The 12,680-nt window shown below is 55.0% G+C and overlaps 5 protein-coding genes across 5 annotated transcripts; 4 read left to right on the top strand and 1 right to left on the bottom strand.

The window, feature by feature from the left end:
* The first annotated feature begins 31 nt into the window (after nt 1–31).
* Nucleotides 32–991, top strand: CC84DRAFT_1166148 (uncharacterized protein). Its single transcript, XM_018178886.1, has 2 exons — nt 32–57; nt 107–991. The coding sequence occupies exon 2, from the start codon at nt 236–238 to the stop codon at nt 500–502; it is 267 nt and encodes an 88-aa protein (XP_018034377.1). The 5' UTR covers nt 32–57; nt 107–235; the 3' UTR covers nt 503–991.
* Nucleotides 992–2,152: 1,161 nt separating this feature from the next.
* CC84DRAFT_1095979 (Tautomerase/MIF) lies at nt 2,153–3,297 on the top strand (the record flags this gene model as incomplete). The annotated part of the gene is made up of 2 exons (XM_018174642.1): nt 2,153–2,512; nt 2,569–3,297. 2 exons carry the CDS (start codon nt 2,153–2,155, stop codon nt 3,295–3,297), a joined length of 1,089 nt encoding a protein of 362 aa, XP_018034376.1.
* Nucleotides 3,248–5,386, bottom strand: CC84DRAFT_1249513 (uncharacterized protein; the record flags this gene model as incomplete). Its single annotated transcript, XM_018184288.1, has 3 exons — nt 3,248–4,234; nt 4,284–4,369; nt 4,706–5,386. The coding sequence occupies 3 exons, from the start codon at nt 5,384–5,386 to the stop codon at nt 3,715–3,717; spliced, it is 1,287 nt and encodes a 428-aa protein (XP_018034375.1). The 3' UTR covers nt 3,248–3,714.
* Nucleotides 5,387–8,673: 3,287 nt separating this feature from the next.
* Nucleotides 8,674–9,813, top strand: CC84DRAFT_1261033 (uncharacterized protein; the record flags this gene model as incomplete). The annotated part of the gene is made up of 1 exon (XM_018185029.1): nt 8,674–9,813. The coding sequence occupies one exon, from the start codon at nt 8,674–8,676 to the stop codon at nt 9,808–9,810; it is 1,137 nt and encodes a 378-aa protein (XP_018034374.1).
* A 262-nt stretch (nt 9,814–10,075) lies between these two features.
* Nucleotides 10,076–12,341, top strand: CC84DRAFT_1166146 (protein serine/threonine phosphatase 2C). Its single transcript, XM_018178885.1, has one exon. The coding sequence runs from the start codon at nt 10,279–10,281 to the stop codon at nt 12,154–12,156; it is 1,878 nt and encodes a 625-aa protein (XP_018034373.1). The 5' UTR covers nt 10,076–10,278; the 3' UTR covers nt 12,157–12,341.
* The last annotated feature ends 339 nt before the right edge of the window (nt 12,342–12,680 follow it).

Raw genomic sequence — 12,680 nt, 5'->3', positions numbered from 1 at the left:
GCACCCAACGCAACTCGTGTCTTCTACGTTGAGAAGATTCAATGAGTTGTGGTATTGCTGTGTCATGGGGTCAACACAAAGTTTACAAAGACGAATTTTTTACAACCTTTGGAACGCAACGATTCGCGAAGAACACTGCAACGCACTTCGCAGCCCATGTCAAGTCATATAATATGCTTTATTCATGCTTCCACGCGAGCGTGCCACTGCATGGCCTCGGTTTTCTCTTATCGTGATGCACTTGTCAAAGGCTCAACTGTGCATCCTCCTTGTCGTTGGGCTGCTCACTCTATGCCCGCATGAGCCGCATTGTAGATCCAGCAATCATCAAGTCAGTTTTGGTAGCACTGACGAAATGGCTGGCTCTGTCCTACCACAAAAACCGCGCCGGCTGGTGGAGGCGGTTTCATTCAAACAATGGCGGGATTATCACTGGAAACTGCCTGTGGCCAACCAGTCTGAACGGCTGTGTGTGGTTGCACAGCGTTGCCGAAAGATTTGACTGTGGAAGAAGCTTGACGTGCATATTCGGCTTCGGCCACAGTCGTACGCGCGTAAGATTTGACATGCCACCAAGGCCATTGGAAGTGTGGTGTAGTGCGAGATTACTCAGGATGCGTAATAGCCTGGCAAGCAGGTTTACACGCTGTCAGAGTCGTGGCTAGTCCTGTAGCGGAAATTCATAAACGAAATCGGTGGAAAGGTATATTTAGTAGGATGGACATGGAAGGATTGGCAAACCAGGCTGCTTGCGCAGCTGGCACCGGAGCTTTGCTGGAAGCGGGCGCCAGTGTTGCCCAGGGTCTCACGGGCATCTCTGAAGGGTCACGAACGGGGCTCGGACGTTGAACTAGATGTGCTGATGACCGCCGGCTCGAAGCCGAACGTTTGCAGTGCGACCTTGCAGCCGCTGCAGTGACATGATGGGCTAACGGATGGAATGTCGTGGTGAATTGAGCAACACTTGAAAGTATCGAGAATGTATATTGGCACGTCAAGAAGGACGAAGATACAGGTGCGAACAAGCAAGCTGGCACTGAGTCCAGACCGGTGGAAGAAGGACGCCATGTGGAGCACGGCGCCGCATGCACAGCCTAGCAGCTGGGCTAGAGACAGCTTTAAACGCACAGCTGAGTTGACGGACGACGCAGCTCTCGCGTAGATAGAGCCAGCACACTTGCTGAAGCGAGACGGGCGCAGGACGGGCGCAGGACGGGCGCAAGGACTGGGGTCGTAAATGACTGTTTTCGTCGCGCGTCCATCGACTCGCAATGGCCTTCACATGGCTCAAAACTCCTGCTGTCATGGACTGGATACATGCCGCAGCTCCATTTGCAAAACCAACGGAGCAGAAGCGGTCGCGTATGGCGCACCTGGTTGAGCAGCCGATAATGATAGATCGGCGCGGGTTGTCCATGTTGCTGCGGCTTGGGGAGTGTTCTTGAAGCGTCGCCTACGCCTCGTTCCCCTTCGGCGCTGGCCTTGTAAGAACAGCCCGCCAAAAGCCCGCCTATAGCCCGAAGCAGAAAAAGCCAGTCAGCCACCATCCCATCTGCACGCTACTCCGATGCGGGCGTCGAGGGGTGAATGACCCCTAGCGGTAGGCGTGTCGAGCCAGCGGCGCGCCCGTCGGCGACACTCGTGTACCGCGCCAGGCCCATGCTGCCGTGGTCACTAGTCCAGGGCATGCATGCAGCCTTCCACTGTCCTGACAATATAATATATCCATAACCCGCCCAGTTCGGCACCCCCAGTTCATCTTGCGCTGTGCGTCACCACAGGCCAGTCGTGCTGTCCACCCCGCCCCTCCCCCGACCTCCTCTCGCATATACAACCAGCTGCGACCGACGGCCCTCCGCCCTCCTACTAAGCAACCCGGGCCTATCTCTCTGCGACCACGCCAGCGTCTGCTATCACGTAGTGGTATCAAGTCAAACAATCTCGGCTGCAGGGACTCATCACACGACCGACACGCCGCACAGACTGGGCCTTATCCATATCAAGGAGCCGATCCTGTGCCACTGAGGAATTCACGGCTCCCCGCGACAAACAAACACCTCTGCGTGTAATCCTGTTACCGCCACACCTACGCCTACACACGCCTACACAGCCCGCCATGCCGCACTCAGTCAACAAATCCACCTCCTCCAACATGTCGCGGCCGTCGACCACATCGAGCCATTCGGTCAATGCTTTTCCGCGTCCGGCTGGCGTCAATCTGCTAGCGCCCGAGCCCGCTGCCGAGCAGCACCTTTCACCCTCGCGGTCCACCTTTTCGTTTGAGTCGTCGCCCAAGTCGAACCTCGATGTCCAGCGCGGTGTCAGTTTTGAAGAGCGAAGACCTGCAAGTCGGGGTGTGCAAACTACCAACGGGGTGCAACCTAATGGGTCGCGCCGGCGTGCGCAATTCTATGAAGAGCAATTTGCCTACAAAGACGGATCCACCTCGCTTGCTCGAGACCGCGTGATTAGAGATGCGCCCATCATCGCCGAGCTGCGCACCAATGTCATCGTATGTTCACGCCGAACCACACAGGCTGCACTGAATTCCTGCTGACAGGCTCATAGATCAAGGATGAGTACACACTGGTCACGGACCTTTCCCACCATCTTTCTACGCGGTACCAGCGGCCCGAGTCGTCCATCATGATTACCGTCAACCATTCTGCGTGCCTCCTACTAGCTGGATCATTCGAACCGACCTATCTCCTCACCATTAGCGCCCTCCCCGTGCAGCTACAGCCGACCACCAACAAGCGCAATGCTGCCCTCATCCAGAACTTCCTGTCCGAATCGCTCGGTGTACCACTGGACCGAGGAATCATCAAGTTTGTACCCATCCAGGATGATTGCATCGCGACGAACGGCACGACCATCCTGGGCGAGATTGAGAGCCTGGAGCGTCAAATGGGCGAGGAGAACGGAGGATTGAAGCGGGGTCTCACAAAGAGCTCGAAGCGCTCTGCCGTCACCAAGGCAAAGAGTAGCTTCCAGCTCGCCCGCAACATCTCCAAGGCTGACCAAGGTGCCAGAGCAGCTGTCACCCCTCCGCTTCCTAGCCCTAGCCCGCTCGACTCCGGAGTTGAAGTCGACCGCGAGGAGTCCGACACTCTGCTCCCGATCGACAGTAAATTCACAAATAAGTCCTCAATGAACCGCAAGGCCTCCAAGTCGGTCGAGCACAAGTCTTCCAGAGTGAACTTCACATCAACACCGGCCCCACCTCCTATTCCGGCGAGCACCCCCACGCCGAAGATGGGCAAGCGGAAAAGCATGATGAACATTTTCAAGCGATGAACGAACACACGACGCTCACATTGCATGGATATCACACCTACATATGATATTCCTCGGGGAAGACCACGCGGAGTTCGTCTTCCGGCACATAATAGCATACCGAGGACACGCTGCACTGCATGAGGCATACAATACGGGTACATGGCATAGCGGTCTGGCGTTTGAGTACGGCATGCATCAGCGGCTGACGGGACACACGGCATTTGTCTTTCTTGTTTTCTTGCATCTGTCATCATTTTCATCTTCGCGAGCGGGAAAGGATACCCTTACTAGCATTTTCTGTTCTATTCATTACCCACCAAAAGCATGGGACTCGAGGATGCATTACCTGAGCATTTCTAGCTAATACCGCGGGGCTGAGCTGAAGGAGGTAGCATAGAGGAAGTCTATCGGATTCTGTTCAGATGATCTCTTTTCTCATACGTCACCACTTCGTCTCATAGGGAAACTGTGGCGCTGCTCGCGTAGCTTTGTGTAGTCTACTGTGTACACCGCACTGCAAGCCTCTCGCTCACGCCGACCATGCATGTCTCTAACGAGCCCACTACCGCACTCCATCCACGCAAGCTTCGCTCGCCCCGCCGCCCGAACCAACCCCAACGAAGCGGTCAGCGTCGACGCAGCCGCACCGCTCCCGCGCTTCGCTAGCTCTGGCGCCGCCCGTGGCGTCTCACTACGCGAGCGCTCAGCGCTGAAGTCGCGGCCTACGCAAGCCACGATGCGTCGAGGCCCGTCGCGTAAGGCGCCGTAGGGCTGGCCACGTTGCGCGCAGATTTGGTGCGGTGCGGTCGAGACTGGTGGGCGTTGGCGGGTGCGTATGGTGCATGCACTGGGCTCGGCAAGTTTGTTGCTCGTCGAATGGTGGGGTGAGGTGAGGGTCAGGGGAGGGATGAGGGTTTCCTTGTTAGGCTGGGCTGCGACGGGGCGCTGTGTGTGCCTGGAAGGGGGAAATGGTGGGGATTCGCCTGAGTGCGGGAAGAGCTGACTGCTTCAGGACGTCTGCGTAGTGTGCGTTCTCGGCGTCTCTGTAATGATTCGGGCGTCTACTCTTCATGCAGACTTTTTCTGGGTGCTGATGAACAGTCATAGAGCCCAAAGTTTCTTTGGTCATGTTTGATATGGTCCAACAATCCTTTGCACAAGTCGCTGCGTGGATCGCACTGTGGGAACACATGGAATGATATTGCAGTGCGCATCGTGCCATAGACATCTTTCAAGCTGAAGTGCTTCCATGACGAGCGGCATTGCTGTGCTCAACCTTCCTCTCTATGCAGCTAGCACTCACCATTGTTCAGTGACCGCGTTGAACCCCTTCCTACTTCCCATCGACCAGACTCTACAGCAACCCCAGCAATAACCCCACTCCCCCCATCAAATTCCACTTCACTCTCCCCGCCCTCCCCTCTACCGTCACAAACGCCGTCTTATTTCCTCTTGACCCCGTCGCCTCCACCGTTCCCGTCCCCGTCCCCGTCCCTGTCTCCACGACATCACCCTCTCCTGTCACGCTCGCCGTCCCATCACCAGCCACAGTCACAAACACCGTCGGCGGCCCGCCATCCCCCTCCCCGCTCGTCGCCGTCGGTTGCACCGTCACCAAAATCGCCGCCTCTCCCTCCCTCGCAAACGCAAAGTTCTGACTATAACTCAGGACCGGATCCTTGTTCCCAATCCCCGGCTGCAAATAATCCTCCACGTACATCTTGACCCAGTACGCGTGCTCGCCGCGCGGGAACCCGAAGCCGAGGGTGCCGTTTTGCGGGTTCGGAACGAGCCATGCGAAGGAGCCCGTGTTGGGCGCGGAAGCGGCGATGGTGCCGCAGAAGGGGTTGCGGGCCCACGGGTGGCAGGGCGAGAGCAGATCGCGCGCGAAGCCCCAGGACGTCTTGTCCCAGAGCTGGAGGGTGATGTTTTTGAAGGCGGGGTTGGCGTCCCATTGAATGGTGAAGATGCTGCCTGGGAGGAGCACGTCGCCGCGGATAGGGTGGAGGAAGGGCTGTGTGAGGGCGGAGGTGGCTTTCGAGGTTGGGAGTTGCGCGGTTGTGAGGTGGATGAGGTTGAAGACGAGAAGGAGGCGGGAGTGAACCATATTTGCCTAGCAAGACAATGATGAGGATCCCGAGGTCGTCGTGACTAGCCTGCTGCTATCTTATGCCCTGCGTTGAATCCCGCGCTGGTGAAGCTTGGGTCAGTCAAGCATCCTGGAGTAGTGGTGCAGTCAAACTTGGGGTGTTAGCATTGGGGCGTCGCTGGTCATGCATTAGGAAAAGACTTGCTAAAAAAAAAAAAGAGAGCATGAATATTGGTTGCCGGATTATATCTCCCATATTGAGTGCTCCATATGGGCTCATGCCGTGCCTCCGCATCGATCGCATCATTTGGGGGTCAATACCCCAGCAGCAATTGCCTCGATCACGAACTGCGAAGTGTTTTCCATTGGCCAATGGCTGCCTTCTCTTATACATGTTGCCCTGCATGATTGGCCCGGTACAGAAGCGTGGGAATAATATATAGGACTTGGCACCTCCATGGATAGATTACCGAAAGCTTGAACCCGCACCCTGAGCAGATTGAACAAGGCTTGAGTTCTAGACTCCCCTCATCCAGACGCTACGATGGTGCGATGGCAGTCGATATATGGCACCAAATGTGATGGGTACTCTATAGCAGAGTGGAACAGGACATGTGCCCTTCAATATGCAGAAAGGACAAATGGATACCTTGTAGTACAGCCGGACCATCGGCTACTACTCTGTCAATAGCAATAGACTTCTCCACATCCCGATTTTGATGTCACGTCATCCTGGTATCCCACGTGCTTTGTTATTATCCGCACTGCCGCTTTCCGTGCCGGTAAAGGTTTGGTCAACCTCTTAGGCCAGATCCCCGAACCCGGTGACGATAATTGGGGAGTCCGATTGACTGGGTAGGAGAACTCATGCATGGCTTGTCTGTCCATGTAGGGTCTTTGCTGGATACCCGTTGGAGCTTAACCTTCCACCTTCTGTATAAATCCAGGATGACCGCCCATTGTTTGCCAAAAACTCGTCATCCCAACCTTGGATCGTCATTAATTATTGCGGATCAGGCCGTTCACGAGCATTGTCGACACCGTAACCGAAAGCAATGCAGAGATAGATATCGAAACGATTTCAGCCGCAGAACTATGGGACTGTCAGCATGCATATCACAATACTAAAACAAGAGTGCTGATACTTCTTTCGTGGGCCGCTTCGATTGTAACAACGCTCAGGTCCACAATACTGAAAGGTCTGCCCGGGTCCTGGCCACGGATAAAGCCCTGTGGTAGGATCGATAGCTCTCGTATTGAAGTACGCGTTGGAGCCAATTATTAGGCTTTCGAAGTTGTAGTCCCAAGAGCCATGGTTCTTCGCCTTAGCCTCAGTCACAAAAGTGGACCACATTGTGCACTTTATCAACGTTGTAGATGGCGGATTGGGGCATGAGTTTCCTAGCTTGACGGATGGAGCGCGCTCGAAGAAGATGTTAATGGACTGGCACTCGTTCCTCTCGAAACAGTGGGCAGCACATGCGAAGGTGTCGTACGAATCCAGAATCTCGTAGCCTATGTAGTCGTCGCCCGTGCTCGAAGCGTTCAGATTGTGAAAGGATCGTGTCCACTGGGGCGGCGTTTGCGCTACCTTCGAAGGGGAGATCATTTTTTCGTCGTGAAGAAAATACGAGGAGATGTCAAGGTCGGGTTTCGGGCCTTTACCTGGAGGCAATGGAGTGCAACTATCGTTATTTTTCGCCTCAGAGGCACACGATCCTGGGCGACTTATTGCACCAATGAACAGAAAGACCCGTGCGAAGCGCATCGTGGCGGCAGATGCTCCCTGAAAGCGTAGAAGTGTAGAAATGTGGCAGTAAGAAATCTGCTCGCATCAGTGGAATCTCGCAAGAAAAACAGTTCGAAGGCAGTGCACTGACCCCAAGCTATCGACTGACCAGGTAGAATAGAGTCCTCTGGTATGCTGTGAGTGTTATTGATTAGCCTTCGTGTTGTCCCGAGAGCGCCAGATAGCTACGGAAAGAGGAAGCTATGTGGGCGCGACCCACTCACTCTAAGCCATCGTCGACAGGGCTATCAAGGCAAGGCCGTGGTGGATTATATTGTCAAATAAGCAGGAAGTACCGTTGCCATGCTGGAAAGAACATGCCATCCTCGCTGCGAGCTTGATATAACGTGAACTTGGGAAAATGCCGGAACAAAAGGCCTGCCAGCGGATATCATTCAGACAATGTCATCATGGATAAGGTCGAGCATCAGTTGAGGTAACTGCGGGAAGTGCATCCAAATGAGGTTCATGATGGTCTTAAAACGTGTGTGGAGTTGGCAATAGCAGCAGACAGGCTGAGGAAGGATCGAAGTCGACGACCGCGTCGTCCGAGCGGCGTTCGTCGGCCCGGCCCGAGAAGGGACGTCTTCCTTGAACCCTCCGCCCATCTACACAGGTCCCCATGGTCCAGTTCATACTCATAGTTACGACCGCCCAATTCATTGTCCGAAAGTGTGGATATCCTGCTAGTGAAGCTCAGAGTGCTTCCCGAAAAACCTTCGAGCCATTGAAGACGCCAATTGCGCGAAAGTTAGATCGATCATTCCAACTTACGTATTATTCCCTACTCTGGGCTGCGATGACACATATCGCACGTATGTACAGAGGTTGATGCTAGCTGATCCTCACGCTCCGAAGCTGGCTGTAATGCCACACCTCCCCAACATATTATTCCCCCCTGAATCTGGACGATGCGAGAAAGACACGACGCCTGACGATGTGTTCCACTGGAATTTTCGCCATGCTGGAGTCATTGCGTTATTTGTGTAGTGAATTTCTATCGGGACTCGCGATCTGATCGTGAACCTTCAGACTCCTCAGACTACCGATCCTTTCTTTCGGCCGTTACGCTGCTCAGGTGGTATTTCTCACCCGTGACCCGAAGCCTGGCCTTGCCAATAGTAGAGCACGCTGCGCGCAAATTGAATAGGCACCATAGATCAGCACGGCCTAATGGCTCACATAGTCAAGGCCGGTACATGTCACCTCAAACATGATCGCTGCCTTAACAGTGCCTAGCTTCCATCCGTCACGTTATCGTTAAGTATCAGTTATTGGACGGAAATGGGCTCAGGAATCCAGAGAAGCGGCCCCTGAACAGGCCACAATAAGTGTTGGGCATGGTCAGGCAGCAAAGCGTTGTCGTACAAAGAGACACTGAGGCACTCAAGAAGCTATAACTTGAACTCGCCCTCCGCATTTTTTGACTTCGTTTTCGATCATCATACTCTACTTCCTCAAGCTCCATTTTCAGGTCTATCCAGAGCACCTTCCTCACATTCTCTAATCCTCTAACATGTCCATTTCCAATATGAACTCGTTTTGCCAACACCTTCTGGAGGCAAATAGGCTCAATCAGCTGCTCCTGAATCGCATCCAGGAGCTTGAGCTTGAGCTTTCTCAAGTGCGACTAACAAGTAGGCCCCTGTATACTCAGGATACCCTGAACCCTCCCAATCCCGCACCATCATCCACGCCTGTGACCAGACCGGCTGCAGCGCGTCTCAAGCGCACCGAGACACCCCAGCAGCTCTTTCTCAAGAACATGACCGATACCAAGGTCTACACCGTGGGCATAGAACCTCAAGACGACCGTGGCCTCCTCCACGACTTTTTCGAAGACATTCGGAAATGGGCCATCCACTATACCATCAATCTGGCCGATGAGGTACTCAGCCATTGCTCAACGATGAAGGATGTGGTCGCCATCATAGGCGACAAGTCAGATATCCATCATCTGCTCGCTGATCGCGAGATGCGCCAAGATGTTGTTTCAGCACTCATTGTTCGAGACATAGTCTTCCATGCAATCGGTGAAGGATCAATGTTCAACTCCAAGCACAGGAATGGTGAGCTGTGCGGTGAGATTGTCTCCAGTTTTGCAATGCTCTCCCACCAAGACTATCGCGCTAAGCACCAACTCTGCCTTCGACAAGCAGCTCTCTACCAAGAGATGTATGGAGAGCACAATCATCACGAATGGCGCACCAAGCAGGCAAATGAGCGTACAAAGGCGCTCCTCAACACACTTTCGCCCTTTCTCCATTGGGGTATCAATACTGATGGTGAGCATTCGCTCAGTGAGCTCTACGTGAAGGGCTACCGCATTGGTTTCCGCTTGCGCTCACATGCGATCAAATGGCAAGTTATCTTCCCCGTTGCGGGCATGCAACTTGACCTCAAGCGCATGGTCAATCGCACGCTCAACCTAGCGGGTGATCCGATGACGACTTGGACGGAATTGACGAAGAACCCGGAGAGGTACTTTGTAAGGTTTGCCATCACGCCTACAATGATCAAGTCGGACTTTTCCGCGGGCTATGAAGTCAAAGAGGTGGTGCATTCGTCCTTGGTACATGTTGGAAGGCAGAATGTGTCCAGTCACAGAAAGGACACCCAGATGACATCAAGGAAGAACGGGCGGAAGAACTGAACGTGGCTTTGCTTGCATAGATATGGGGAGGGCGCTTGGAAGCTCATATTTGATGAGAGGATGGCGAGAGTTCCATCACGGAATAGTATCTACACTGTTTGTGCATATGTACTTCTATGTATCTATCAAATACAGTACTGAGCTTTGCCATTGATTGTGCCAGCTGTGACTTCAGTGATCGTATCCGGCAATGAGGCGAGCAGGGGATCCGCGATTCAGGATGGGCCAGCGCAACAACCGAGCACTCACGTAGCTCCCCGCTCCCCACTTCTTCTGCTGAACCCGCCGGCCCGTGGGAAGCTGCAGACACCTTTCACCGAGTTTGTTCAGAAAGATTGGATGAATGCGCTTGCGCTGTTGACGCGATTGTGCTGCAAACCTAGGAATTGTTTACCCAGCGCATGGCGGCCTTGACGTAGCTTCTCCCCCGGCCTGCAACGCCATGCATCCCACGCCGTCCGGTACAGCATGTGGAAACCGTCACTACACCTTCACCGAGCCAGCCGTCGGCATCGTGTCGCTCGCTCTACGTTCAATCGCTATGCACACCATCGCATTCGCTCCGCCGCGTTAAGAGGTCCCGCCGATCAGCAGCAGCGCTGCTTCCACGAGTACTTCATCACCCACCTACCGTCCACCTCGCTCCACCCAGACTCTCGCGTGTCCGGCGGCCCGCATCATAAACTGCCGCGAGACAAGAGCACGCCCCATGAACCACGTGGCACACACCGGTCGCCCGCCGCGGCTCCGCCAATGGTGGGTGCGACACGGGAGATGACGGTGGTGAGGATACCGCTGAGGAGCGCAAAGCACCATTTTGGGGTATCTGTGTCGCGAGGAACGCGGCCATACAATGAGGACTCGTTCCAGGCCGGGACCGTCGAGGTACCCGCTTTCGCAAAGAGGCGCCCCATGTCGTTGCAGCGCAGCGCAAATGGAGGCTTGACCAGCGAGCTTACGCCAGCCGGCAGTGCCAGCGGTGACCCGCAAGTCTTCTACTTTGGCGTGTTCGACGGGCATGGTGGGAGCGACTGCGCCGACTTCCTGCGGGAGGAGTTGCACAACTACGTCGAGGATGCCATGAAGCTGTTCGAGCTGGAGAGCAGTCTTACAGGAAAGGGCGCACTCAAGGGCTGGCCAACCAGCACAGGGACACCGGACGATAGACCCGCGGAGATGCCGTCAAAGGCTTCTGGAAAGGAGAGCCTGGACGCCATCGAGACGCATACACCACCCGGATTGGAACCGCTTAAGCCGCCAGAGCCAGGCACGCAAGCCCCAGCGAACGGCGCGAATGGCAAGAAAGAGCTCATCGGTAGCGCACCGTCTGTAAGACAATCCACCAGCGTCTCGAGAGCAGAAGAATTGGAAAGGGCTTTGGTTCAGGACTGGAAAGAGCTGGTTGGAGGATACTTTCGGCGCTTTAAGCCCGAGTACTTCTCGAGAGCGGCCGGCGGGCAGGGCCACCAGACAGAGAAGGACGTTCTTGCGAAGCGCAACAGCTTTGGGGATATGCCAGACAAAGCGAAGGACGGCCTGGGCATCGAGACGGTGTTGGAATATGCATTCCTGAAGGCTGACTACGACTTCGTGACTGCACAAGTTGGGAAGCAAGATGAAGACCCTGTTCTCGCTGACAAGGCTATCAACGACAACGACGTGCTGGGGGATCCGTCGCCAAAGGGCAAGCATATCGGCGGTCCTAAGCGCTTCAAAGGCGGAAGTACTTGCAGCGTTGTTCTCATATCCACGCCTACACCCTCGCCATTCTGGCATCCTTCGTCTCCATCTTCGCTCATCACAGCACACGTGGGCGACACCAGGATCCTCCTCTGCGACACTGCAACTGGTCAAGCCGTGCCACTCACATCCAACCATCATCCATCCCTCCCCGAAGAAGCCACCCGCCTCCGTCGGTACGCTGCAACCTTTGTGACTGACTCCTTTGGCGAAGAACGCATGTCTGGACTTGCAAACACGCGTGCCTTTGGCGACATGGCGTCCAAGCGCATGGGCGTGTCTGCCGAGCCCGAAATCCGCCGCGTCGAGCTCTCGCCTGCCGAATACTCATTCCTAGTGCTCTGCTCGGACGGCGTATGCGGTCACCTGAGCGATCAAGAGATCGTGGACATTGTAAAGGAGGCCAAGACACCAGACCAGGCAGCAAGGGATGTCACAAACTTTGCGACCGAGGTCAAAAGTGACAGCGACAATGCCACCACATTGGTGGTCAGACTGGGCGGCTGGGAGCGGAGGAGCGAAGGGGGCCTGGGCAGTCTAGGGACAAAGGAGATGCGTGACTGGAGGAAAAGTGAGAGCATGGACCCGAGGAGGGGCAGGACCTAGTGTGTACACTTCTACATGTGGTGGACGCTGTCTTGAATTACGGAAGACATCATGGATTTTGGCTTTTGCATATCATGGCGTTTGGGAGCGGCGAATTGTACATAGGGGTAAGCAGGATGATTTTCACCTGTACGGTATATATGGTTTATTGGGCTGCAATCAGCTTCTAGATGAGCATGCGGGAGCTACCTGCACCACCATGACGCTGAACAATTTTTTCAGATCAAATGTGGGTGGATCTTGCCACCCGTTGCTGTGGACGACGCGTCTAAGCTTGCGGCGTGTGCGCTTGACTCGCCGGCGACTCAGATGAGGCTCGGTGAGGCCGCGACCGCAAGCAATCTCCACCAGAATGGTGTGGCGGCTGAGGCGGGACTCTCGAGGCAAAGCGAGCATGTGCAGAAGGTTGGTGTTGCAGTTCAGGGACCACGAGTTTCATGGCACAGATGCCGGCGCAGGGCTGAATGAATCTGGGGAAGCGAGCCAATGCGCTGTCGTCGCAGCGGGAGCTTGCGGCTCCCATC

The sequence above is a fragment of the Paraphaeosphaeria sporulosa genome (assembly GCF_001642045.1).
Source record: "Paraphaeosphaeria sporulosa strain AP3s5-JAC2a unplaced genomic scaffold CC84scaffold_7, whole genome shotgun sequence".
Lineage (NCBI taxonomy): Eukaryota > Fungi > Ascomycota > Dothideomycetes > Pleosporales > Didymosphaeriaceae > Paraphaeosphaeria > Paraphaeosphaeria sporulosa.
This window is presented reverse-complemented; position numbering and strand designations above follow the sequence as displayed.